Source organism: Malurus melanocephalus, unplaced genomic scaffold, assembly GCF_030028575.1.
Source record: "Malurus melanocephalus ecotype Western Australia unplaced genomic scaffold, MMel_1.1 scaffold_412, whole genome shotgun sequence".
Taxonomy (NCBI): Eukaryota; Metazoa; Chordata; class Aves; order Passeriformes; family Maluridae; genus Malurus; species Malurus melanocephalus.
In genome coordinates, this window is record NW_026623644.1 from 86,771 (window position 1) to 114,615 (window position 27,845).

At 46.5% G+C, this 27,845-nt stretch overlaps 1 protein-coding gene across 2 annotated transcripts in view; it reads right to left on the reverse strand.

The window, feature by feature from the left end:
- Positions 1-195: 195 nt before the first annotated feature.
- PPP2R3A (protein phosphatase 2 regulatory subunit B''alpha) overlaps positions 196-27,845 on the reverse strand; it is a 54,731-nt gene continuing 27,081 nt past the window's right edge. For both annotated transcript variants that reach the window (XM_057379605.1, XM_057379606.1), the window contains exons 3-14: positions 27,088-27,357; positions 24,794-24,897; positions 22,233-22,335; positions 20,446-20,520; positions 15,460-15,546; positions 13,154-13,310; positions 11,651-11,699; positions 11,093-11,182; positions 9,990-10,165; positions 9,418-9,536; positions 8,539-8,645; positions 196-4,461 (exon numbers count right to left, since the gene is read on the reverse strand). In XM_057379605.1, the coding sequence (XP_057235588.1) occupies positions 4,365-4,461; positions 8,539-8,645; positions 9,418-9,536; positions 9,990-10,165; positions 11,093-11,182; positions 11,651-11,699; positions 13,154-13,310; positions 15,460-15,546; positions 20,446-20,520; positions 22,233-22,335; positions 24,794-24,897; positions 27,088-27,357 (1,434 nt within the window). In that variant the 3' untranslated portion in view covers positions 196-4,364. The remainder of the gene's footprint in view (positions 4,462-8,538; positions 8,646-9,417; positions 9,537-9,989; positions 10,166-11,092; positions 11,183-11,650; positions 11,700-13,153; positions 13,311-15,459; positions 15,547-20,445; positions 20,521-22,232; positions 22,336-24,793; positions 24,898-27,087; positions 27,358-27,845) is intronic.

A 27,845-nucleotide genomic window follows, 5' to 3' on the forward strand; every position in this document is an offset into this window, starting at 1 on the left:
TCTTTGCCTGATAACTCCTTAATGTCCAAGTTATAACAATCTGGAGGGAAGAGGGGTCACATTCTCCATTCCAGGGAGGCTCCTGTCTTCCTTGGCAGACACCTGTCTTTCAGACCAAGGCACCACAGTGTTMGGAAAATTAATCCACAAGCACCAGAGGTTTATGTCCAAAAAGGAGAYAGAGGAGTCCCGCAACTTTATTCATGAATGAAGGAAGAGGTCATGGGCATTTCCCATGGGGTCTCTCAAATTCATAGAGGACGCAGCCTCCTTTTATCCCAATTTCCCGGTCGCTGTTCCCTCTCTCTTTCCCCATTGGCTGAGGTACTTGAGAGGTACAGGCTCCCCAAAACGCCTGATGAAACCCTCCTTCTACCATACACTGCCCCCTTTCAATATCCATCTCTGTGTCTCTGCTCAGGTAGTCTATTAACATAGACTGGGGTAAGCCAATCAGTAGAATTCCTGTGCAAATGCTTCCTATTGTTTCTATCATCTGCCAATATCAGCCTTATCTCACCCCAGAGTCAGTCTGTTTGTAAAGACACTACCTTCTCATTCCTTTCAACAGCAGGGAAGGAGAGTGGCACAGCAGCCAGAGGTGAAGTGAGCAGTAACACTCTACCCCACCACTGAGACCAGTTTTCCATTTTAAATTCAAAAGTCATTTATTTACCAAAAAGAAGTACATACAAAGTAAAAATACAAAGATCAAACCATGCCAGCACAAAATGTCTCCAAAGCTACTCTTACAAAGTCTGAGAATCTTTATTATTATTATTAAATATTCAGTTTCTAACCCCTGCACCCAGCAACACAGTGGGGAGCACACAAGGGGAARCTCTGTTTTTGTTTTTCTTTCAGTAGCTTGTGCTTGTCACTGAGGTTCAGTTTTGTTTGCATAGACCTAAGCTACTGATCCAGAAACTCCAAATCCATACTGTTACAATAACAGTTCAGTGAGCTCTGCACTGGTCTTTCAGGCCTATTTTGTTTCAGAAACTAAGCCCAGTACCTTGGTTAGAGYGTCTCAAGTCAGCTTGCTTCAATCCTTGGTTCAGGAAAGCAGGAAGGCTTTGGACTSCCTTGGTTGCTGTCCATGTCTGTTCTGCACCACTCGCCCCTCAGAGGCAGGAGGGGAGCTGGGGCATTGCCAAGGGTTCACTGCCAAAAACTGGGATGCAGCAAGTACTACTGAGATTTTAGAAGAAAGAGAAAATCCAACTAGTACCACACCAGCAGTAATCCCAAACCCATATCTCCCATCTTAGTACTGCAGAGAGAAAATATTTGTGGTACAAAAGTAAAAACCAAGGGGTTCATTTTGCTAGACAAAAGCAGACGAGAGAGAACAAATAAACACAAACATATTTTTATCATGCAAATGCTACTCACTTTTCTGACTACTCGTAAGGAAAAAGCCTTGGGTGTGAGCTGGAAGCGCACTGAAAAATGCAGGCAGTGTCCTTCCAGGAATGCAACACCTGCAGTGGCACTGAAGGAGAGGGAGGCAGTGCTGGAGCTGAGGGACTCCTACAACTCTTCTGGGCAGGGATTCTGGGCTGCTTTGTTCCTGGAGCCAGCTGAGCTCGGGGGCTGCTCTGAGCAGCTCTGCTGCCTGGGCACAGGCACCCTTGACTAGCCCAGAAAGAGCAAAGATGTAAAAGATTTCCCAAATTTACCTCATTTAGATCCTGCAGAGTTACAAACCTTCCATCAAGAGTGGCTGAGTCACAAATGGGGTGTAGAACACTTCCTCTGCTGATGCCTCTGTGCCTGCTGAATTGGGRTTATTTTCAGGTACTTTAGGGACAGAGAATGGATTTTTACTCTTGGAGTATTACTGCAGGTTTTGTACTACCACCAAGGCAGCAATGGCTTCTGCAGCTTGTCCTTCTGTTCACATAGAATGCAAAACATTTGCTGTAAATGAGTTGGTTGGTTTTTTTTATTGTGTTGAAAGCAGGGGCTGGGTTTGGACTCTTCTGTGTTGTAGCAGCACTGAACCTCTGTTGGCAGGAGGGAGGGGCTGGGTTTGGGCACAGCAGAGCAGCTACSAGCTCCTGACTCCATTGATTGAACCAAACCTTGGGAAAGCAACTGGTGAGTGTTCCCAGGCTCTGGGCTCCACTTTCTGCAAAGCAAGGCACCAGTTCAGGCTGCCAAGGTGTGAGGTGGGAGCCTGAATTCAGAGCTGGGCTGAATTAAAGGTCCTCTGCAAAGGGCAGATGAGAAAGACCCTGCAGTGGTGGTGACTGAGGCTTTCCAGAACTGGCAAATGGAACATCCCAGGACTGCTGTTGCTGGAGTGAGGACACAAGGGTTCCATTTCTGCCTAGAAYGGGGTCAGGTCCTTCTTACTCCTTCTGAGGAATCTCTTGTCTTTGGAGAGATGTACAGGGAGTGAAAGGCCCCTCTGGCCCATGGCAGTGAGGGAAGGGTGAACTCCTGCTGTGCCCAGGTTCTTCTTGGAAAAATGTGGCTGGATTGGTTCCACCCAGCACTGTGGGAGCTCCATCCYGGGTCCATTCCTGCAGTCAGCTCCTGGTGGTTCTGCATTTGAGCATTTGCAGAATAACCCCAGGTAAGGTTTTCCCTTCAAGGTTACGGCAGTGATGGAGATGGGATCCAGACCCACTGTATGCTTACTGCATTCCAGGGGCTTGTCCTGGTTTGCTCAGAGTGCTCCCTGCTTCATCTGTTATTATGGGATGCAGGTGCCCTGGCATGGCCTTTTCTAACAACCTGGGCATCCAGGGGTTTCCCAAACACCAGGTCCAGGATCCTGGGGCTTGTGTCTGCATCTGGTTGGTTCAAGTGAAACCTTGCTCTCTTCCTRATTTTCATGCAGGGAGAATTCCTGAGCCCAGGGAGGCAGCAGCACATCCCCGTGGGTAGAGGAGGCAGGCCCGGGGCTTCAGAGGCTGCACAGGGTGGTCAGCCCAGACTTGTGTGCTCATCACCCTGCAGGTACCGCAGGGACCCAGTCCCGTCCTGTCCCCGGGACTCGGGTTCTCCTGTGCTGAGCAGGCTGTGCAGCCAGGGAGGGCAGCAGAAGCCTGCCAGGAGCAGGGAGGCATCTCTGGGAATGCCAGCAGGAGGCACAGCCCGAGGCTGGCACACGGAGCTCACAGGARCCACAGGGCACACACTGGGCACGGACTGGGCACAGCTGGGAGAGTCAGATCTGCCCCAGCTCTCAAAGTGAGGCCCAGACCTGCTTGTGCATTTATGAGGGATAAAATGAAGGACTGGGAAGAATTTGTTCTAATCAGCCCGGTGCTGAATCACAGACAGCTCCTGCTCACCAGGAAGCACAGCTGCAGCAGAGTATGCTGAGAGCAGAAGCATCACTTGTTATTCTAGGGAGAAAGTTGGTTTCATTCTGCACTTAAAGCAAGAATTCATTAGTTACAGCATTTCCTCTCTCAGACTGAGAGAAAAATTAATTTTTGGCAACAACAAAGACTAATTCCTTTACTAGTTAAAATACTGTGTTGGTTTTYTCATTATCTCAGCTTAGTCTCTTGRTTACAGGTGAAAGAAGGCTCCAGGAGAGAGCACAGGAATGGATGGAACTGGTGCACACCAGGCACAGCAGTCTCAGCACAGCAGCTGAACAGCAGACATCTGTATTTGCTGTAAATACTCTACAAAACACTCCCASAAAGCAGAGATCTACACAGACAAAGCTCTAGCCAGAGGCAGATCAGCACAGGAGGGGATGCAGGACTGGAACAGGTAACTCACTCTCAAATTCCTGGAGAACATAGCATGGTGTAGTGCTGAAACTGCTCCCAGGACTGCAGCAGTGAAACAGTCCAGTGAGGAACCTGGGCACAAAGAACAGAGGGACTTTGCTCTGCCCATGCACTGACACATTCCATTTGCTTCCAGGACGTGAAGGAAAAACAGAACTTCATTGTGACCTGTGTTTTAGAAGATTTCTAGACACACATTTAAATTATTTTGGCAGCTCTTTTGTCAYTCCTGGTATAAAGCCAAAGGGATGGAGTGGCATGGGGCAGAATTGACTGAGAAATGACCACTGGAGWTGCTGCTTGCAGCTGTTACAAGTAATCATTAGATGCTGGCATTTATTGCACATCTGGGGACATAACAGAATTTATATATAAATGAAACAAGGTGCAATCACCATTTTCAGTGAATGTGCACGATAACGTATTGTAAAAAGCCTTTTCATAGAAATTACCTTATAGCAATTACACAGAAAGGGGTCTCAAGTTTCAGTGTACAAAATAAAGCACATTGTTCCAATGATGGATTTAAGGAAAACCCCCAAAGTGCCTTGGGACTGAATGCTCTCCAGTTTGAAAGACATGGGCTAAGTGTCTTCCACTTCTCTATGCTGAGAAATCTGAGATAACTAGTTTGTCTGACTTGTCTCCAGTTTCAGGGAGAGGTAAGACTTCATCTGTGTCATAGTCTTCTTCACATGATCTGCAAAGACAAAAGGKGTGTCGTTAAAAGCTGTATTTTGGTTTTCAGGGCAGTTATTTCAGTGGCTACAAAGCTAGCAGGCTAAAATGAGAGATGAGAGGTGAATCTTGAGGAGGAGATTCCTGGGACATGGGAAAGTACTCTGCCAGCTGACATGGACCTGTGCTCCCATCCAGCCTCATCTCTAAGTTCTAAAACTAATTCTCACTGGTGTTCAGCATTAGAAAACTTGAATCCAGCTTCAGTAACAACTGTCAGGAGCTTCCAGAGCCCCAGTTGCTCAGCATAGAAATAAAGTCATGCAGCCACATGCCCAGTCCCCAGAGGAGCCTTGGTTCACAAAAGCCTGGTTCCCAAAGCATCCTCTGGCTCAGGRGTGTTTTGACAGACACAGAAGAACAATTGTGGCCACACTCCCTTGCTCCTCTCCCCCTCAGTCTGGAGTTTGATGTCCAGGATTGACCATTTATGGCCCAAATTGGTGGGAATTTTCAGCTCAGCTGCACTATTCAGGCTGGTTGGGTTCTGTGCTCTGCAGCAMAGGATATGGCTCTGGGGCTCTCAGCCCATTCCTAGTCCTGAGAAATTATGTTTTTAAGATGCTTCCCTTCAGTCATAACACACTTCAGGTTAGTTTTGTTGAATTTAAAKTTCTTCCTTTTGTTCCAAAGCAAGGCAGCCACAAAGGAGATGCTGCAGCAGGTGCTCCCATGGTGAGCACAGGAATGGATGGCCCTTGAGTGTCCAGTGATACCCTGCAGAAAAGTCACCTCTGTTGATAGCCCAGCAGGGCTGTGCCAGGAAGGAATTGCCTTCCTGCAGTGCTGTTCCCTTGGCTGATCCACATGCAGGCACAGCAAACCCTTGGGAAGCTGTCAGGGTCTGTCCTTGCTGTGTGAGGGGAGACCAGCCCAAACCTTCCAGRACAATGCTGTCCTTTCTCTTCCATAAAGGACAGCACCTGCTTAGTAATCCTGCAACCTTCTGGATTCTTGCATAAGTGGGAGAAGGGAAACAATGATCTGGATCCTGCACCAATACCAGTTCTGACCACATGTGCTAAATCTGTGCAATTTGCATCCTTTTTTGCCTCCTGGTGCCTGTGGGGGTTGTGTGGCCCTGCCTCCCCCAGCAGGAATGGATTGGGAAAGTTTGGAGGTGCCTCAGCTTCTCTAATTTCTTCTTGGTTTAAAGTGATGCAGCTGAAGAAAACTTTGTATTTCCATTTGAGTGCTATTCTTGGAATATTCCTTTTGTACCTCCTTTTCCTTCAATCCCACTGCTCCTGTTAGCCYTGTCCCTTTCTCTCCTACACATGGAATGTGACTTCTTCCTGGCAYTGCACAGTCACCAGCAGCTGGAGCTCCATTATTATATTTTTTTCAGGCGTCTTTTGCTTCTGTACTAAACCCTTTCATGTCTGCTCCAAAAGGGGCTTCTCACTGTCCTTTCCCAGGGAGTGACTTTTCCACTCCACTTGTTTGCTCCTCAAGGCTCAGCAGTGCCTTTCCCATCTTGGAATAAAYGCTTTCCACCTTTACAGCTAAGGAGCTTCCCTGGGATGCTTTTGAACAAGATTAGCACTAAAAGTAATCAATCCCCTGCTCTCCCCTTCCAGGCCAGTTTCAGAACTTCACAGTCCCATGAAAACAAATAAGGGCTTGTGGAAGTTAAACACACATTCCTCAAGACTCGACTGTGACAACTCTAGGTTGTCCCTTCCAAGGAGGGGAATTTCTCCAGAGAATTCTTTGCCCTTCCTCCTGGCAAACACACATTTTGGCTCTGGTTCAGCAATGTCCTTGTCACCCCTCTCCCTTCCTTACACTGCTGGGTTCCTGGAATGGAGCAGTGAAGCCATCAGACAGGATGGAGGGAGAACAGTAACAATGGTCCAAGCTGCCCAAAGCAACACCCTGTGAGCCTGTGCTTCTGTGTCCCCTCTCCTCCGTCAGCAGGGTGCACTGTATGGTGCCCTGGCTCCCCATTGCTCAGGGGATGTTTTCCCAGCAGCAGCTGATAACAGACGCTGTTTCTCTTCCTTCTCCTTCCATGTAGAAAGATCTCTTTCCCTGAAGGCAGCGGTAGTTTTCAAGTCCAGCAGCTACCTGAGCCTGGGCTCTGGGACAGYGAACCAAGCAGTGCCCACTGCTGCCCTGCTGTCCTGCATCATTAGATGTGCATCAAAGCATGTGCTGGCCAAAGCCAGCTGCTGGTGCTGCTCCAGAGCAGCGTGTGTCCCTCTCTCCACAGAATCCCATGCAGGTCAGAGAGCAGATGTGGCTTCCAGTGAAATGTGATGCTTTATTTTTGTCTCGAGCACAACACTGTCCTCTTACTTTWGGTGACTGCAGCTCTCAGTGGAGTCCAGCCCCTGGAAGGCCCTGGGAGTGTCCACTGCCTTGCTGAGATTGCCATTCCAGGAGCAGGGCTCTCTCCTAGGCACACCTCAGCCAGCCAGACACTGACTGGCTTTAGAAACTTKCCTTCCAGAGATGCAGGGACAGAGCTAATCACAGATGTGGGACACGCCAATGCATCTGTGATTGCTGAATGATGGKTTTTTTTCAAATGTACTCATAAGACAAACACAGATTTTCATGTTCTGACAGCTAACTTARCCAAAAATCTTCCCATCTCTCCCTGAGCTCATCAGGAATTGTCTTGGTTCTGTCCCTGCTCCCTGTTTCTGCCATCCTCAAAGGACAGCAGAAATAATGTATGTGCAAAAACTCAATGACTCTTTCTGGCAAATTTGTCTGGGCATCCAGCTCTTTGTTTTTCTTTTTCCCTTCCTTTTTTCCTGCATGATCTGTTGCTATGCTCCACAAATGAGATCTAATCCTGCTGCCATGACTACAGAGCTTTTCAGGGGMTCTTAAAAGCAAGCAGCCAGGTTGCTGACATGTTCTTTGCAGGAAGACACAGAGCTGCTTCAGACCAACTTCAAAAATCTGACATCACCTGTCGCTTTTCCCGTTGTTTTGGGACTGGGAATTAATGATCCTGCACAGCTTTAATGGCAGCCTCCTGTTTCTTTTCTGTGCTGAGGACACAGGTGTTGCAAAGCAGCTGCAGGRAATGCAGCAATCTCCTCTTTCATCCTGCCCTACCTCATCTTCCCTTGTGAAGGCCACAGGAAGGCCAGGCAGCTCAGAGGGCTGAGGGAACAGCCTGTTGCTGTTTGCATGCACAGGCAGAGAGGGGAACAACTCTCAATAGCTCTGCAAATCTCCGTGGCTAATTAGTAGSTGCTACTGCCATCCCAAGCAATTTCCAGTGTGGGAAGTTTTGAAAATGATGCAATCTTCTCAATACCCTAATGGCTCTATAAATACTGCTCAAGAGTGGATGCAATCCTGAATCATGCAGGATTAACACAGGGTAAGCATTCTTTGGGTGCTTGAAAGAAATATTCTCAAGAGGATAATAATAACACAGACACAAATCTAAAGGAAGATTAGACTGAGTCTCCATTTATCTGCAGGAAGCTCTTGTACACAGAGAAGTTCTAGAGCAACTGCTCTGCCTAAATTCACTGACTGAAAACAGCCGGTGTGCCTGTCCAGAAGGCTGAAAATTGAGTGTAGGTATTGAAGAAACCAAGTATCTGAAGAAAAAGTCTCAATAAACTTAATAAATGATGGAAATACGGAAGTACAGCTGATGAAGATCACAGACTAATAGACATAAAGTTGGACTAAAAAAAGTCTCTGCTGGGTACAATAAATGTAACAGAGCTACAGCTCCTCATCCTTGGCAGTGTGCATTGGTCAATGTATGGCCAAGACCAGCAAAAGTTATTTGAGCTCTATTCCTGTATGGYGGCCAAAAGCAAAAGGCTTTGTCCTTCTTCCCAGCTCCCCTCCCTGGTGTGTGCAGCCCCCCAACACCACACCAGTGCTCCTGCTGGGAGCAGCTGTCCTGGGCCCACATGCTCCAGAGCCCAGTCCCAAGGTTCATCCCACTGCCCCAGCAGCTCTGCTGGCACTGGCAGCACTGCCCCTAGCAGACCCCAGCTGGAGGCAGCCGTGTGTGCCCAGGGCAGTGCCAGGGCAGTGCCAGGCCCATGCTCACCCCTCCTGGAGCTGCTCGTTGCCAGACTCCTCGGCCACCAGGATCTCATACTCCTCAGCYGCGTACCTGTCCCAGTCAGAGGGCTCGGGGCCATCGCTGTCCATGTCCTAAAGAGATCACACAGTCAGGGTAGGAGGGAATGGATGGAAACAGCCAGGCAAAAACTGCCTTCACTGAGAAACTCACAACTACCTTAGTGTTTCAACATCTGCACATAAAGAACTATGAAAAAATACCTCTCATGGTCTGTGAAGCTCAGCATGTGACCCAAGCTGCCAACAAACTGCATCTGCTCCACTTGAGAGATGCAACAACCACACATTTGCTTTGCTCTAGCTCAAACTGTGCAYTTTGTATTGGACTGAGGGACTCTGTGATTTCAAATCTGGCTATCAAAGGTTCATTGTAACAGATGTTTTGAGGRATTCTTTAGTTTGCCAAGTTAGAGCAGTTTGAGAGAAGACCACTGGATAACACCTCTATAAACACCTGGCCCTCTGCCATTTACTACAGGATGGGGATAATAAGTTATCTTCCTGATCCCACTTGACTGCTTTTATGATGATCCAGTTTAAATGAACAAATAAGCAAACAAACAAACAAAAAGGGTGGTTCTGTTGGGACATATATAAGCCTTGAATCATTAACTACAAAGTTTGTATTGGTGATTATGTGGGAACAGCTRTGAGGGAACCAGAGCTGGTTTTGGTATCCCCTCCACTTTTCTTTTTGAGCTGATAAGAGGCTTCTGGGAGACAGTCAAAAAGCTGTACTTGTGAAAAAAGTGTTCTTATATTCAGTTGGATTTTCTCTACATTCAGGAGCACTCCAAAACTCAGTGTGAGAAAGGCTGTATTTAGAAATAAAGGTGATTTATACCTTTTGCACTGCAAAGGGATCCCTCTGTTCATTGTCGAGATATTTCTCTAAATTGAAGAAAGTGTTGAAGAACACATGAGCCATTCTGCACCTCTTCAAGTCTCGCAGGGTTACTCTTCCTACAGAAAAAAACGACAGGATTGTGCTACTGAGTTCTTACAAAAGTTGTAACACCAATAGGCTGCAATATCACAAAACTCAGCCAATTATTCAATAAAWGGGTGTGTTTATTAGGCTTAAATCTCACATACATATGGAGGCCTTTGACAGTCATGTGAAATAMGATGGAATGTGAAGAGGGATGGCTCAGTTTTATGATGTAGACTGCCAACACATCCCACAGCTGGGAGCACACAAGCCTTGKTGCTTCAGTCCCAGGCAGATAATCCATGAGCTCTCTGGTTTTAGCATWTCAGAGCTCCTGATGCACAGCATCACGGCACAATGTGCGGTGATTTCAGCCCTGGGACTCTCACACAGGGCTCTGCCTGTAGATGGGTTTCACAGGGGCTTTACTTCCTCAATCCCCCACAGATGAAAGGGGATGAAAGCTGTGCCTGAACAGGACTTACCTTCCCTCTCTGGCTTGACGAGGTCCAGCATCTGGCAGAGCAGGTCCTGGAAGGGCAGYGGCTCGATGCCCATCACCTCCATGCGCTCGCACTGCTCCTCGTAGAAGTACTCCAGCTCATACATGGACAGCACGCCGTCCCCGTCCAGGTCCATGCAGCGGAACCAGTACTCAATGCTGGAGACAGAGCAGGGACGCTGTGGCACCGCACTGGGCACCCACACAGCAGCCACTGCAGCCGTGCTCATTGCCCTTACACCCCCCGAGACTCTCCTGCCACAGCTGGGCACACACCCAGGGATGGCAGCAGCCTTTGGGAAGGGTCAGGGCACAGGCAAACACTCCAAGCAGCTCCTGCTGGTCTCCCAGGTGCTCATGGCCTGTTTCTCCTGTACCCAGTGTCCTCTGCTGCAGCCTGAGGGGCTCACACAGCGCAGGGACCCCCTGTCTGATCCAGCAGCAAGAGTTGGCCACATAGAGCCAGCTCTGAGCCCAGGACACTGCAGGGACCCTGCTGAGGGACAAGGCAGCTGTGCCATGCACTCGCTGGCTCCTTTATACACAAGGCAGAGCTCTCAGGCAGCTGCACTCTGCATAGCTCCTGCCCTCTAGAGGGTCCAACCCTGCAGTTCTGGATTCTTCTCTAAGTTATCCATAAGATTCCTTGTGCTGACACTCATAGGCACATCTGGACCAGCCCTGCCCAGCAGCCTCCCACTGGCTGTACAAACCAGGTCACAGGCAGGTTTTACATAGTGCCACAATGAAGTTTCCTCACACACTCACTCCACCTGTGAAGGGATGTGCTCAGCTGCTGCCAGCACCACAGGAGGGTGTGCTCAGAGCCAGTGTCTCAAGGCACAGGGTGATCAAAGGCACTGGTCTGACTACCAAGACATTTAAWATTACAAGAAAACTGCTTCTACACAGGTCTTCCTCGTAAAAGGCAAAATTATTTGACCAAACATCAACAGTAAGATATTTTCTTCCCAACGATCTCCAGACCCCAAGCTGGTGCCTCTTTTAGAAAGTGGTAGGTCACAGAAGGTTTTACCTTATCTGTTCATTTCAGTGATTTTCCTAAGACACAGAAATCAATCTCACCTTGTAGCATTCCTTTTGTCTTCCTCTGAAATGAGGAGCCACACAAAATCGGCATAACTCATGCGCCCTTCCTTTTGAACTTCAGTGCCTCTAAAAGACACACCAGAAAAAAAAAATAAAAATCACCAGGCTCCTAAATACTCAGGAGATCATCAGGTATTTTTCAAGTCACTAGTGAGAGRAAACGGGGCATTGTCACCCCTTTAGCCTTACTCCCCCACACCCTGCAGCACAAGGCACTGCATTTGCTGCCTTTTTATCACAGCAGAGCTGAGGCTCATCTGCCACACCCACTCCCACAGCAAATCACTTTGCACTGACTTCAAAGTGCTCTCCAGCTATCCCTGTGCCATGTCTTCCASCTATGCCCAGTTATCCCACCCTATGGGATTTCCAGTTTGTTTTCTCAAGATACCCAGAAGTCTCACTCCATTTTCGGGCTGCTCCAGCTGGAGCACCCTGTTGGATCAGGGGCATTTTTGAGAGCAACCTGTACTTCTCAGCCTCACAGAAACCCCTTCCCTTCTTCCCCCAAGCAGTGTGTGTGCTGTTCCTCACCTCACCACAGCACCGCTGAATATCCGCTCAATGATCCTGTTTGACAAAGCTGGAAACAAGGAAAACACAGAGAAAATGAAGCTACAGCTCACAGCAGTAACTACAATCAGCTGTTCATGCTGAATCCACACAAATCCCCTTCCCATTGCTAAAACAAAGCTCTRCCTACACTGCCGTCTAGCCAYCCTCTGTTTAGCAGCATTTTCTAAAACCCAAAGGTTCTCCCAGAGTGTCTGCCTTTGTATCCTCCCAAACACCACGCTGTCCCACACAGATGGCAACTGTTATCTGGATCCTTGCAAATGGCCATGTTACTCCTCTTTGCTGCAGTGGGATTTGTCACACAGTAGAAGGAGACTATTGCAATGTGTACTGCGATATCAAGCAAAAAGGAACATATCAAATCCCACAAAACACTTTCTAGGAAAGGACAGGCTCTGGCAACTGCTGCAGGGAAGACAATGAACCAGCAGTGTAAAGGTGAGGCCATGCCAGCCGAGATGTGTGGGGCAGATTGTAATGGCACAAGCCAAGCAGCAGTACCCGTTCTGGGCAGGATTAGCACAGTGACCTCACCCTCSCAGGCAGCTGAGCCCACCTGGGCTCCTTCTCCATCACTCCTGTGGTCCTGGCACAGCTCTGACCCTCCAGCCAGGCAGAGCCAGCCCCACCCCTCAGGTGGCCTGGCACAGGTGACAGGCTGCTGGGCACTGCACACATGGCTCTCCCCTTAATCCCAGGCCTCTCAAGCCTGCTGTGCTGCAAATACTCCATCCTACACTGCAGCCTCCCAGCAGGGCCCAACATTCTGTATCACCCACCCCTCCCTCCTCACCCATCCAGTCCTGTGATCAGCACTGCAGAGCCCTGTGACTGCCACCTTCACCCAGAACCCCCATGGTCTCCCCATAAATGCCTGCACTTGGAACACGTGGACTTTTAGCCCTTTGTGGACTTATATTCCATTAATTTATCCATGGCCCTTGAACTTTCAAAATCAAATAGCATCTGCTCAACYCATGGAAAGGCAGTGCCACACTGAACTCAAAGAGATGCTCTCCAGAGTCCATCTGCAAGCTGAAATCCCCCAAGCTTCCCTGGACTCTGGAATTCCTCTCATGCATAACAAGATTGTACTTCAGCAATCTTTGRAGTTCACACAGGCTCTTCCTTCTTGTCCCTACTTCCAAGTTCCTGCAAAGCCCTCAGTAAATAACAAATGAGTTTCAGGACATTATTTCAGCCTGTCCTCCTGGCAGTGGACCACATGTGAACAGAAGGTCCATCTGCAGCTACTCATGCAGAAAATAATGTGTCCTGCAGTTTTGTGTCTAAGCCTCAACAACTCCTTCTCTAAATCAGCATTTCTTTAACAGGTGGATGACTCCATAGAAACCTTTTTTGAGGCAACAAATTAGCCAGATTAAAGGCAGGCTCTATTTTCAGTAAGAACATTCTATTTTCAGSAATGCCCTCACCCTGCCACATTTGCAGGCAGCATACCTTGGTCACTATACCTAGCCAGGTCCTTCTGGCTGATGTAAAGGTCATGGTCAGTGTCCAGCTCCCAGAATTTGCAGTATATAACATAAAAGTGCTCGTAGGAGAAGTAATCTGTGATCTGATTTATGTCATCCTCTTCTTCCAAGAGAGCAAGAGTCTGAAAGGGTACAAATAAAGTGGGAAGTTAAATGTGGGTGAAGACACAGCTCAGCAGCTGAAGTGCTCCAGTCTCTCAGGAAGGTGAACACAGCCCTGRGAACCAACCCAAAGTGCAGCCTTTCCCCAAGAGATACCACTGCATTCCTTTACAGGCACTCACAGAGCACCTGGCTTGGCCATCCTGCTTAGCACACAACATCTCTGCCACTCCTGTCAAAAACAATTCCCACTCGTTTTCAGCTGTAGTGAAGAGTGAGGCCAAGAAACAGGAACACAAACTGCTGTCAGCTGGGATCCATGGTCTGGGAAACATTTCTGACATGCACCAGAGACTCYTAGAGCCACTTCCAGCAGCAGGTAGGTCCTCTTCAGGAACTGAGATATGTGCTTACACATCACACACCCCTGTTTGCCTCCTGAAGGACAAAATCAAGTCTTGTCCCAGACCCACAGCTGGACTGGGGCAGGAGGGATGGATCCCAAACTGATTTCACTGACTTCCCTGTGCTATCACTGGCAGCCTCTTATCATTCTGGTTTAACTGGGAAGCTCAGAGACATTTCCAGCCATAACATCTGTTGACATGCCTTGTTAGGAAACATTTAGTGATAATACCCATGTTTCATTCCCACTTCACACCTTCCTGTCCTTGCCAGCAACASGAGGGCTCTGAATGTTTCCCAGTGTCACCTCCCTACTTTTCTTCTCAGTGCTGAGGCCACAGGATGCAGAAGCCTTCTTGTTTTACAAATAATGGCTGCAGTGAGCCATAGGCCTGGCCTCCTCTGCCCTCACAGCCTGAGCTATCCCAGGGAATGGTGTCCCCAGGCAGGCAGGCTCAGTGACCCTGCTATCCACAGCCACACAAACAGATGCTGTGCACCTATGCTGRCACCAGTATTTCAATACCAACTTCCAGCCACCTCCACATCCAAGGAATCCAACTGAACCCAAACAAAASTCTCACATCCTGCTATGTACCAGGCTCAGTGAAGTTTGGGGCAGAGGTAACAGGAGGGCACTGCCAGACCTGCACTGTTCTGACCTGGTGACACCTTTGGTCCATCACTCACTGCCCTCTCCAAACTGTGTGCATATCTCCCCCTTTTTGCACATAATCACTCCCGGAGCTTTTGCCCAAACTTTTTTTTTTCTTTTGCAGTTCACACCCAAAGATGCCATTTACACATGCAACAAAGAGCTGCTAACTTCCCTGCTGCAGGAGAGGAAAGGCAGCGCAGCTACAGAAGAAGACAAAGGGAGAGAGGGTTTAAAAGGAAAAAATGAGAGAATAAAGATGCAGGATAAGCTTGGAAGATTTATTTGTAAGAGAGACTGGGGAGCAACTGGGATCCCAGAGCTTGGRCTGGCATGAGCCAATTCAAAGGAGCACCCATTTTTCCATTAGCTGATGGGGTCAGCAGGAGAGGTGAYGTCTGAAAGGAGAAAACAAAAGGGGTTTGAGGAAGACAGCACACTGTGCCTGGAAGGGCAAACAGGACACAGGAGGGAAGTCTCAGTGTTCTAGCCAAGTCCTTCACCTTTCAACCTAAAGACTTTCTGGCCCTTTTGGTTGGGCTGGACATGAGCAGCCTGAGACAGTTTTACCCTGGTGYTCTTTTGGGCAAATGCACAGAGGACAGAGATCCAAATGTGCCATAAGGACACACTGCTGGCACTGAAACAAGAACTGAGCTCCATTCATTATCCTGTGGAGATCAATTCCCAAGGTGCCTCGACCTGCAATTGCAGAGATGTTCCTGACCAGCTCGCTTTGGGCTGAGRGCTGCCTTCGAGGCAGGAAATTGGCTCTCCTACTCCTGGCACTCCTGCAGCTCTTCTTGGCTTCTTGTGAGGCACTTCACATGGGTGTCCTGCTGTGTCCTGCTTCCCTTCTTGCTGGCTGGACCAGGGGCCAGGCTGCTCCATGTGGCCCCAGAATTGGTGCACRGTCACCCCCTGCCCTTTCAATGCCCCAGGGCCACTYCTGTCCCTGCTCTTCTCATGTCAGACACAGCTCTCCAGCAGCCCCAGCAGCCTCCAGGCACTGAGCACTTGGCTCATCCCAGGCCCAGCTCCCTCACCCTACAGCCACAGGAACAAGGTTTGCTGCACTCTGGATCCTGCTCCCACAGAAACCCACATACTTGCAAGAAGTTGCTTTTCCTCAGCTCTGTTAGAGTGATCTTCCCCGACCAGGATCGATTGACTGTGTAGAATATCCTCTGTATAACCTGCAACACATGAACAATGCTCTTGAAATCAACTCCTGGAACACCACAGTTTGGGAATTTAAATGCAGTAACGGTTCATTCCCTCACCTAAGGAGGCTTCTTTTTTAAAATTTGTTTTGTGATCTTTTTTGTAGACATTACTATTTTTAATTCACTACACAGTCAGAACCTTTGCTTCTTGAACAATGTTAYCCATTCCCAGTCTGCAAACACTTTCACTGTTTTTAAATCACCTCATTGGGCATGCAGATGTATTATTTATGTCAGGCAATGTGTTCAAAGTGCTCATGAATCACTTTAAAACWGAGTTTTTCAGGTTTAAGGAGCTGTAGCTTTCATGAATCCCCAATGAAATAAGGTTCTAGGGGGAAAAAAAGGGACTTCTGCTTCTTCTGAATCCTACAGAGGAAGCAGGACATGTAAATGAAAGACACAATTAATGTGTGACCTATTGTAACTRTAACAATGCCTTGTGTTCCCAGTGCCTCTGCTGAAAGTAAGAAGGAAAGGTTCTGTCTGCAATTCTTTTGGGCAGGTGTTAACTTCATTTGCCACCTTTCCAGATCTGCCTTTGGTGAAAGCAAGCAAAAATCATGAGGGAGGGACACAGACCCTCAGAAGCCAAAAGAAGATAGCTCGCAATGTGAGCCTGAGCTCACCCCCAAGCTCCTCAAACAGCAAACAGCCCTTCCCAACCTGCTCCTTGCTAGCCTGTCAAGTAACATCACAGAGTGGGGAAAACACAAATGTGTGACCAAGCACATGCAGGAACAAACCTATCAGGGCAAACAACAACAAATAAATATCACCAGCATGAGAAAGGAGGAGCAGAATTAATTTGACTATCAGCACTGAAATCTTGTTGACCAAACCTACTACAAACCTTTGATGTCTCTGACACATTGGCACATTACCCCAGAATTTTGGTAACCTTTGGTGCACACTATTCCAACAAAAAAGTTAACTTTACATAACAATGTGAACATTACAGAGATTAATGCAGCTAACAGATTAAATGGGATGGGTTTGTTTCTCATTCAGAACTAGTTCCAAGTGGACAACCACCACTGAAAGGCTGTCCTTGGACTCAGTCACACAACTGCTGGTTCTTAGTCCAAGAATGAGATTGCTCCCAACAGTCTGCTTTGGGACACACAGTGAGACAGTAATTGTTGATGGCACACAGCTCTGAGAGCAAYAAGAATGATGTGAGGATTCAAATGTACCCAGAAGAAAGAGAATTAATAGATTGAACTTAGCTGAACATGACACTGCAGGCTCTTCATSACTCAAGGCCTGAGAAGTGGATGTCCTTCTAAAGCTGGGTGTCAGATCTATYCTAACTGTGGCAATCATTGAGCAATATTCTGTGGCCTGTGTAGCACAAGAGGTCAGACTAGGTAACCACAATGATTCTTTCTGGTCTTAAGCACATTTGTTTCTTCTTTAATGCCTTTGGCAGCCACTGCTACTCTGGACTCTATTTCTGGACTTTGTTTGGCTTTTGCTTCCAGACTGCAYAAGAGCTCAGAGACTGGAGTGGCTCTCAGCTCACACATCACCCATCAGCACACCTGACAATTTTGCAGCAACTCTTAACAATACAGGGTGTTCAAACCATCCCAAGGACTCAAAAATAGCAWTCCCAAGAATCAGAAACAGACCCCATACCAGTAATTCTCCTTTTCCTCTACCTGCAGGGTAATAAAAGACAACAAACTATTCCCGTTTGTGACACATTAAAAACTGTTTGTCTATCAGACCACATTGATAAAGGTGTTACAGCTGGTCCTTCCTCACCCGTCTGTAAAACTATGCCAGTCAGAGATAAACTGGGCTCTCTTTTCATCTCTTACCACGTCCAGTTACTCAGTGTAGGCTTTACTATTCAAATAATGGTCCAGTTTCAGTGGATAGTACATAGTATATATCTCACTATAAAATCTCAGTACTTCTCTTTCTTTTCCAGGTTGTAAACACCAAGCTGTCAAAAAAAGCATTTGGGAAACATCCTAGAACAACCCAGCCTGAGATGATCTGCAGCATGCAAGGCACACTTGTGACTCARGCCATGGCTTAATTTTTCTGAGTTCAGTACATAACCACAGACCCACAGAACATCCTGAGCTGGAGTGGGGCACAAGGATTATGGAGCCAAACTTCTAATTAATTTTTGGAAGAAGGAGCCCCTCTCTCCTTGCCCATTATTCTCATGTTATTGACCTCCAGGCCCAAACCATTTATGGATGAGTTCCAGACTTTTCCCCAATCTTCCCACACAAGGACAAAAGCAATACAATTTCTGGACAAAACAGGAAGCTTTATTAACCCCCGTGGCCACTGTCCCCTTACACAATTGCATTGGTGCTACTGTATAAACTGAAACACTCTTCCACAAGCTTTAATTTTTAAGTTGTTTTTAGCTGACAGCTTKCCAAGAGAAGCACGCACTGCTAACTCTGAGCCTGGTTTGAACATGTGGGTAGAAATCACACTTAAAGCTTTACAATAAATGCCACAGGCTATTTTGTGATATTCTGTGATGTTCTGCATCATCTTCACCAGCTTCAGGAGTTGGACTCTGTTGAAACAAACACAGCTCGTTTAGTAAAACAGTGGCCAATAAAACAGATATGAGACACAAAATTCCAGCCTGTTGTATACAAAAGACACCTTTAAAAGGTGTTGAGGTGGCAATAAAAACTGAAAGGTGCATACACATCTTACCCATCCTAGACTGTGAGCTCACTCTCCGGGAGATTCAACCAAGTGCTGCTGTACCCAGCAAAGAACACAAAACCACATGTCCTTATGGCCCTCATCTGTAACACAAACATCAACTGTAATTCCTGGGTGGCAGCAAATACAGCATTCTGGCTCTGTAAGGAGGTTTGAAGCACTCTACCTTGAAGCAATCAAAATGATCCAAGTGGTCTCAAAATCCAAGGACAAAGCTGTTTCCTTCATTACCTCCTGGTGGAAATGCTGGATTTTGTATCATTAAAGAGGGATGTGCCAAACGGCCTGTGAAAGGAGAGGTGAGCAATAGGAACTCCTGCYATCAGAAAACAGAGCCACTGCTGCAGAGGCCAAGTGCTGCCCCTCCAGATGGGCACCACTGCCCACAGCCTCCTGCCTGYCCTGCTGACCCTGCTCCAGCCCAGAGTGATTCTGCTGTCAGCACARACCCCCAGAGCAGTGCTTTCCTGAGGGCTGAAGGACAGCTTGCCTTTGTCACCTTGCTGCTCACAGCCCTGGCCTCAGCCACAGGCACCACCATTCCCTGCAGCCTTGGCAACAAGCCTTGGAATGCACCTCTCCCAGCACTGCCAGAAAGGGTGCCCAAAGTCCCTGGCTGCAGCAGGAAAGCACAGTGGACACACAARCAGGACCAAGAAGCACTGAGGAGCTTCAGGTACTTATTGGAGTCTGGTTCTGTGACTTCTTTGGTGACACAGCACCGTGCCCAGGCACCAAGGAAGTGGTGGAAAARGAGAGAGGAAGGAAAAGGTGCTGCCCTTTATTAGAAGCCTGCACTTCAGTTATCTGGAAGTGGAAGCTCAGCTCCATACAGCTGGTATCAGTCACACCCTGCAGTGGCCCTGGCGAGTCCAGAAAGGGCAGTAAGGGTGGTCATGTGGGGATTACTCTACAAAGACATTTCTTGCTGGCCTGAAAAATACAGGAACAGTGTGTGACTTAAGAGGAACCCAAAAAGGCAGATACAGAGAAGTGCCTTTGTCAGCAGCCAGGACAAACACACATGGCACTGACCCATAGATACTGCAGTCAAAAACCAACTCATGTGACCTTAAACCTTTCAGTCTCACCCCTCCATGCACTTGAAACACCAAACACCAGGGTGCACAGGTACTTTCAACACTCACCCATTCACGTGGCTCCATAATTCCCTGGCTATTCCCATAGCTGTTCTGGCTTAATGTTTATGTTGTCTTGCTCCACAAGGACTAACTATGTTGATTATACACTGCTGTTCACTGTCATGTTCAAGYGCATCTAAAACATTTAGAATGGATTCTCATGGTACATTTTCATTAGTGTGACAGTTCAGGGTTTGCCCAGAGAAAGTGTCTTTGTACCATCTGCTCCTCACAGGGAAGGAACAAGCCCATGTGTGCCAGAAGCCTCCCAGCTGCCGTGCGTGGTGCAGCCCCAGGCAGGCCCTGGCAAGCAAACAGGAGAAACTTTAAGCCCTGAGCCCTGTCAAGATACCGCTCCCACCAGGGCTGTCATTATTTGATTTGTTACAGCTGTAGAGGTAAAACATCCCAATATTTATACCTTTTATCCAGATTCACACTGAATACRAGTCAAACCCAAGGCTTAAAAGAGTACAAATGTGTTCAGGTAAAACACCAGCCTAAGTGCTGACTACAGAGATGGAACAAAGCTACTGAACAAACCCCAGCCACAAACCCACTCACAAAAGCTTGGGCACACAGAGCCTGGACAGGCACCCTGACARGAGGAGGGTTGGACAGCAGCTCCCTGAAGGCAAAGGATATTTTGTGCTGGGGAACAGTCACAGATTCTCCAAGCCCCAGTGACAGAAACCTTCAAATAGCCAGCCTTCCATGTTTCAGCAGCCCAGCACAATTCAGCTCTCAAAGACCAAAGAACATCTTCATTCATCAGGCCAAAAACTATATTTTTATAGATTTGCTTAAGACCAGAAACAATCATTATTAACCTTCTGAATAACYCCTTGCACACACAGGCAGATTAATATTTCCTTTGGAAGCAGTTCTTAAAATACCTCATTGCCAGTAATATTAAAAACACCTATTATTTGAAATAACTGAAAGATTTGCTGGTGGGAGCAGTGACAGATCCCAAMGGGAGGCAGTGGCATCACAGGGGATCAAACAGGCAGCCTACCGTTGTGATATACCGGGAATGGAACTCCGGAGCATCCTTCAGGAACGTGAGGCCAGGATGTGTTTCCACCACATCCTGCAAGGTAAGAGAAAATGAGATGAAATAGATTTTCTTCTCCCTTTAAGGCTTAGAAGTTACTGGGTTTACAAACCAATAYTTTTGCTACTTGCAGTGTTAACGATAAAACTGAAATCTTTTAATCTATCAAGTGAACCTTCTATTATTGTAATATAATACACTGCTGGGCAAGACACACCTGGTGGGTCAGTTTGATTTATTTAAGGRCAGAAAAACAAAGGAAGAGAGTTAGTGAGTGCATGAAAACTCATTTTCATCGAACGAGACAAAAATTACTTAGTTGCATGGTCAACTATCTCCTCTCCAAGATTTTTGTTTTCCTCCATTCATTGAAGATACTAACATTTGGTGTCAGAAACATACATTCCTTGAGAAAGTCCCTTTTAYGTCCACAACAATGAAAGCTCAGAATGCTTACATTTATGATTATTGCTTTTCCAAAATTCTCTTGAACTACCTGTGGAGATGCCTTTTTCTCAACACCAGCTTTTTTAAAGCCAAACACTGGCTCACGATGCCAAATCTGCATGATCAGATCCGTGCAGAAACTGCTCAGATCCTGAATGAATTAGTTCAGCTCCTGTATGAATCAATGCCTGTGTAATTTCTCCACGTCTGACTCCTCTCCCCTTTCAAAGCGTTCCAGGTTTTGCTCTGCCTGTTCCATGCCACGGGCCCCTCAGGGGTATGATATGCCCAAATTTTGGGCAGTTTAACAGGATATCTCAGATGCTGGTRTAAATCAGGGTAATTTTGCTGATCTCTGGCTGACTGACAGACAGGACTGTGCACGCCTTGGATTGCACCAGGAGCTACAGAACAGAGCTGCAATCCACCAGGAAAGGCAGCGTGCCCAGTGGAGAAGAGATGAAGGGCAACATGAGAAAATTCACCCATCACAGCYCCAGTCCTGTCTGAGAGACACAATCAGCCAGCACAGAYAGAAAAACATTCCCCARAGCTGCATCTCCACAGAGGTCTTGSCCAAAGGGCAACACAGTGTGAGAAATCTAGGGATGCATGGAAAAGATCAGAAAAAGTACAACAGCTGATCAGAGGAGCACGTRGACTTGATTTATAGAAACACCATAGGGAAGACCTAGATGGCCACAAATAATTAAAAAAATTATACTTCGTCAAAAATTAATAAAAGGGAAAGAAAKACATTAAATCAGGAGGAGCAGATTTAGTATGACTATTAGGAAAAAAAATAAGCAGTGGGAATTGTGCACTAGCAGGTTTAGAAMAACTGGAACTGCAGAAATTTTGCCAAGATTTCCACATGATACTGTATCTGGTAGTCTGGCTAGGCAAATTCAATTATAACTGTCTTGCCAAGCAACATCTCCAACTTTTCCAATAGGCTTYATGTTGTGCTTGACTAACAATAGCAACAAGCATTTTTCCCCATATCCATGTAGAGCAATGGGGCAAATTTCAGCCTGGTTACCAGGCACTGATAAACACAAATCCTGACAAGAGACCAGCCCTCAGTGCCTTTRGCAGGATTTGCATCTGGTTTGGCACTTAAGYAAACCAGTCCACTTAGAATGCTCATTTCTATTTCACTCCAAAATGAACCCCACTCAGGTGCTGTTCAAACCAAAGGTCTGCTCGTCCTTGGTAAACATTTAAGGCCATGGAAATAAAGAAGGTGTCCAATGAATGCAGCTCAGTGCCCACCCCTCCCAGCAGAGCTGTGCCAGTACCTGGAGCAGTGGGATGAAGTCCTCCTGTTGCAGGCACTCACAGCCAGGCTTTGCCAACAGGGAAGTGAACCTGGAGGCATCATCGTGGCAGTTCCGCAGGATTCTGTGGGAGAGGGGAGGAGTCACTGGCAGTCCTTTGCAGCTCTCTGGCCTCCAGGAGCCACGGGCAGCTCACAGAGTCTAAAGCACCATACACCTGTGCTGGGAAYCGTGCAAAAGCTGCCCTCACACCACCAGCACCTCCTTCAAGGTCTTTCAGCAGCACCAGGGCACCCAGTGGGGATTTTTTCCAGCTTAACAGTGCTGTGGTAAAGCAGATTTCTCACCAAGCAGCTGTGGAATCAGAGTAAGTAAGCTGACTCTTGCCAGTGCTGCAGGCTCACCCAAGTGAACGCTCCAGCCCAATGATATGCCACAGGAGTGCTCTCCAGCAGAACCTTTTGCTACACTGCAGTATTTGAGGAGATTGCCAAACTACAGGGACTGAATACTCACCCAGAAAAAACACTTCTGAGAAGGAAAAAGAGCATCCCTTGTTAATTATGGCCCATATGGTGCTGAGCACCCAAGCCATGGAGAGCAGCCTAATGAAGGCAATACAGGCCTGAGTATTTGGGGAAGTGTGTAAACTCAGTCCCCTTTGGCTGACACTGTGCATCCAACAGACCAATTCTTTGTCCCTGCCTTCTTCTCACACAAAACACTGCACTGTCCAAAGGTATCATAGTTACCTGACTCAATCCAAACAGAGAAACWCATGAGGAGAGAGCTGCATTACACTTACCAAACACCAGTAACAGAACAGAACATTTGGATATATCAAACACTACATTGTTCACATAGMATAAGGGAAACTCGGAAAACTAAGCTATTTTCTTTAATAACTGTGAAAATATAAATGCACTGTTAATTATTTACTGTGATTATTCACTACCTTCCTCTCCTGAAAGTGAGAGTACTGAACTGGCTGTAGTTCTCCTGCAGAGATCAAACTGACTTGTTTCCTGCTAATTCTGGCCTCATCACTCTGGGAAAGGCAGACTTTACAAAAACGGGTTTTTTTAAAAACGCAAAAAAAGATTTAGCAATCCTGTTGTCTGTACATTCCTATCACGAAAACTGCCAATTAACAGATATATTCTAAATCAGCTAGAGAAAGAGGTGCTAATGTTTTAGTTTAAAAAAATCTGGCACATAAARATGAATTCCAAAGCCCTGTTTTAGCCATAAACAAAAAGAGCTGACATTCAGAAGTGTTTTATATTGAACAATTCCAGTAGACTTGAGGAAAAGTGAGCATATGGCATTTTGAAAGTCAGTCACCTACTAAGAAGCTTGAAAATAGGCTTCAGCAACTAAAGATACCTGGTTTAAAGTTACACCTCTGTTCACATAGCTGCAGTCTAACTTTACCAGGAATATTACATTTCTTCTTTTAGCTTTCCAGCAAAGATTTTTGTAACTGTCAGAGAGGGAGAGGAGGGAATTAAAAAAAAAAAAAAATCTTTCTAAAAGAGCAATTAAGTGAGAAAGGCATACAAAGCTTGGCTTGGAAATGGGGTGGTTAAAAGAATACAGAAGAGGGACATGACCACAGTCTGCAAATACCTGAAGGATGTGAAAATCAGAGAAGTGAAAATATGTGATATCATACATGAGGGATTAATTAGGAGTAATTGGAGGAACCTAAAGAAGTATGTATTGTCTGTATCAAGACAAACTCAGTGATCACAGTCACCCCTAATATTTTTGTAAATTTGCCAGGGTAACTGGAAGCTGTTTTAACAATATCATAACAGGAAATACTTTGGGAATTCAGGGTTAAAGACTAYGTCAAGAATCTGAAAAGCAACCAATTAAGTAAAAAACTTAAACTCTCTCTGGAGAGGAGATGGAGACAGTTCAGGTGTTTCACAAAGTAGACTAAATCCTGAATTGCCCTGGAGGGAGAAAGATTAGGCAAGAGAACAAGTCTGCTCCAAGTCACACCTCTGAGTTCAAGCACGTGGACATCCAGAGCTCTGTTCCCATGGCACGTGGAAGTGACTGTCAAACGCCACAGGTGAATTCCACAGCTTGCCTGAGGAAGGTGGCAACTGTTAAAGCTCCCGCAGTATCCAACTGTATGATGATGCTTTATGGCACATTCCTCTTTCTGTCCTGTAACACTATCACACACCTCCTCTCCCAGTTCCCAAATGGCACTTGCTCAGTGCACCAGTGCAGCAGCAATAAGGCCAGGGACGAATGCACCCCAAATTCACAGACATCTACCAGCTATCTTCAACAGCTGACATTTCTGGGGAGCTTGTAAATATMTTTTATATGCCAACTAACTCAAAACATCTTATTATCTATACAATTACTTTCMAGTTTGTTGATATCACATGGAAACAAGTGTTCAGAGAGTTTTGGGGGAAAAAGCTTAAGCTGATGGAGATTTTAATCCATTTAAAGAGCAGAAAAATTATTTTAAAAGTTTGATGGAGAAGGAGAGAAAAAAAAATACTTGTATGGCAGGCTGATCTATGTTTCCAGAGTTTTGCATTTGCTATACTCACTTCCTCCACATGGACACAAAGGAGTGCACAGAGACACGGCCTGTCCTCTCTCCTCCCGATGCACTGAACAGAGGTGCTTTCCAGTACAGTGGGCAGCCACAGATCTGCAAGGAAACACCAGGACAAAGAGGAATACAAAAGCAGTCTCAAGAGGAACCTGCTTGTTTATACACCAGACTCACCACTGAGCCTTTACATCAGGGAAATCAAGTGGTAAAGGCTTTCTGACTCACCTGTGTGCCATTTACTGCATGCCAAGGGTGAGAATTCACATATAACTTTCTACTTTGTCATGTGCCTTTTCAAGTGGCTGAGAAACATATCCTCTCAGGCTAAGAAAAGGATCTGGACTACTCAAGGTCTTAAGCTTTATCTTTGTTTAGCAAAATCCTCTACAAAGTGAAGAGGAGAGACAGGCACTTCCTCTCAGAAGGACACACACACCAGCTATCWCCCCCCACCCTAAAAAGGAGGCCCTATTCTCTGTATGGGATGACTTCTCACTGGCACCAAGGGAACCTCAAGTCCAATTACAGACAACTAATTAATGCCTAAAGGTGAAGTAAATCCTACCCTGCAGTTTTCAGTGCAGTGCCTTCCAGCCAGCACAATCCACTACCACCAACACTGCAAGATCTCAGCAGGGGAACACAAAAGTGAAAGCACACAGGGAAAGAGGTTGATTCCAGCCAAAGGAGCCCCTGACCAGCAGTTTTGAACCAGCCTYTGCAGAGGCTGCTGGCTCTGACCACCCAGGAAAAATCTGGCATTCTGGACTAAGGCCTTGGCAAAGCTCGTGTGGAAATGGTGTCAAATATTCAGCKGCTCAAACACCTCCTCTTTACCACRAAGACCTTTCCAGCCAYTGTCCTRACTCCAGASAAGTTATCAGAATATCCACAGACCACTGGCCTTGGAGGGAGTGCAACGGACYCCAGCCAGAGCCAGGTAAGAAAGATGTTACAGCAAATGAAAGCAGGAACATTTTGAAGAAGCAGTTGAGGCATCATTTCTGTCACCAAGCCTCTTTCACTTCTTCTATTAAGCAGGASTATCCTGCAAGCCCATTCTCAGCTTCTTGTCCAGGTCTGCATGTTTTTTTGGGAATCTCAACAATCAGCCCAAGAACTGCTTTTTGATTTATCCATCTCTAAGTCAGCCAGCTGTGCTTCTACTACAGGTGTTTGGTTCCTCTGAGAAAAGAATGACATTTATTTTTTGTGGTTTTCTTTGTGCAGCTGGTTTTGAAGCATTTATTTCTGAGCCCCAAATGGTACCATTATCAATAATGCCACAGAATAGAAGCCAGCCTTACAATAACTAAGTGGCAAGGAGCACATCCACGTAGAGACAGATGTAGAGACCGGATGGAAAGGCAGAAGTCTYTTCTACATCATCCTCCTCCTTTCCCCTGTTCAAACCTTTTTTGGTCAAACAAACATTTCTATGCAAATTTTCAGAGCAGGTTTACAAATAATGTGACTGGATTCTTCTAAAAACAAAAAAAACAACTTAGCGTCTCCTTTCAGGAAAATCTTTCTTCTTGGAAGACAAGTGCTGCTCTTGGAGAGACCATCACTGCTCAGTTGACAGTGCCAGAGATGCATTCAGGACAAGCTGAACACACAGGATGCATCAGACAAGTGCTGGCTTTAGCTCAGCAGCGCTGCAAACTGCGGCTGAAGGAGAGGGAGATAGCAGGGACCATCTGCAGCGTGGTCCCACACAAGAGCTGTGCTCTGTCCCCTGAAGGCAAAACTCATCACCAGCTGCACCACCAGTGTTGTGGATACCAAATGTGCACAGCTCAGGGGCTGGGGGCTGACTGGGCATTTCCCTCTACCACAGCCAGGGAGCTGCAGGYTGGAAACTGCTTCCTCACACAACACTGAAATAGCACCTACAACTCATGACAGCTACAAAAAGGCAGCTGGCACTACCTGAAGCCACAAAGTTTCCGCCTCTGAGTTTCTCAATCTTCTGGGCAGAACTCTTAAAGAACAGAAAAAAAGACAATTTGTATTTGCTAAGAAATCTGTTTCATAAATCAAAGCAAGAACAAACACACACATCTGATGTGACAGTCAGCAAACTGAGCTAATTTTTGTTTACTAGTATCTAAATCTAAACAAAAAACTTTAGATCAAAAGGATAATGGTTCTTTTTTCCCCCTACAACAGCTGAAACATACACCAAAACTAAAACAAAGGATCTCTCCCAAAATTAAGACKCYAAAGAACAGAATYACAGAATCATTAAGGCTGGAAAAGTCCTTCAAGCCCATCAACAGTTACCTTAGCAATTTTCCCCATTTCACAAATGTTTGCTTTCTCATCCTCAAACTCTGCAAAGGCCTCTTGAATCCTGGCAATGATTTCTTCATGATTAGAGCAGACATTCGGGAGTCCTTTAGGGAAGTAGAAACGTGGAATGTTTATGGGCACAGGGGTACTGCTGGTGGCTTTATTCACAGGCACTTTATTCACAGGAGTGCAAGGGCTGACCACGGGCTGCAGGGGGGCTGGGGGTGAAGTTCCTGTCTTCTTGTCTTGTTTACTTTGAACCTGMAAATACAATGAATAACAAACATTGTTTAACAGCATGGCACATGGAGCAGGAAAAAACAGTTTGTGCTTCCAGTGATTAGGAGAAAATTAAAGCTCACCAACAATTAAATTATGGAACAGGGATAAAAATGCATCTTAAATAGGCAATTAAAAAAATCTGCATTATGAACCACTGCAAATTTAGCATGTGTCACACCTGCTTTCATGCCATTTCTGAGCATTTTACATAGGYAGCTGTGGATTATGATTTACTATTGAGTCACAGGAGAACACACTCTGCAACTCAGCAATTCCACAGGCAAGGACAATGCTATTTCTTCTCATGCTGGTCTTGGTCATGTCATTCTGCCCCATGAACAGAAAAGTATCTGCTCTGTAGTATTTTCCCTTGGAACCAGAGCACCCACCCACACAAACGGCTTGCCTCAAGTAGGAGCAARCTTACATTCAAACAAGGACATTTACTATCCCTTGGGAGCAGTATT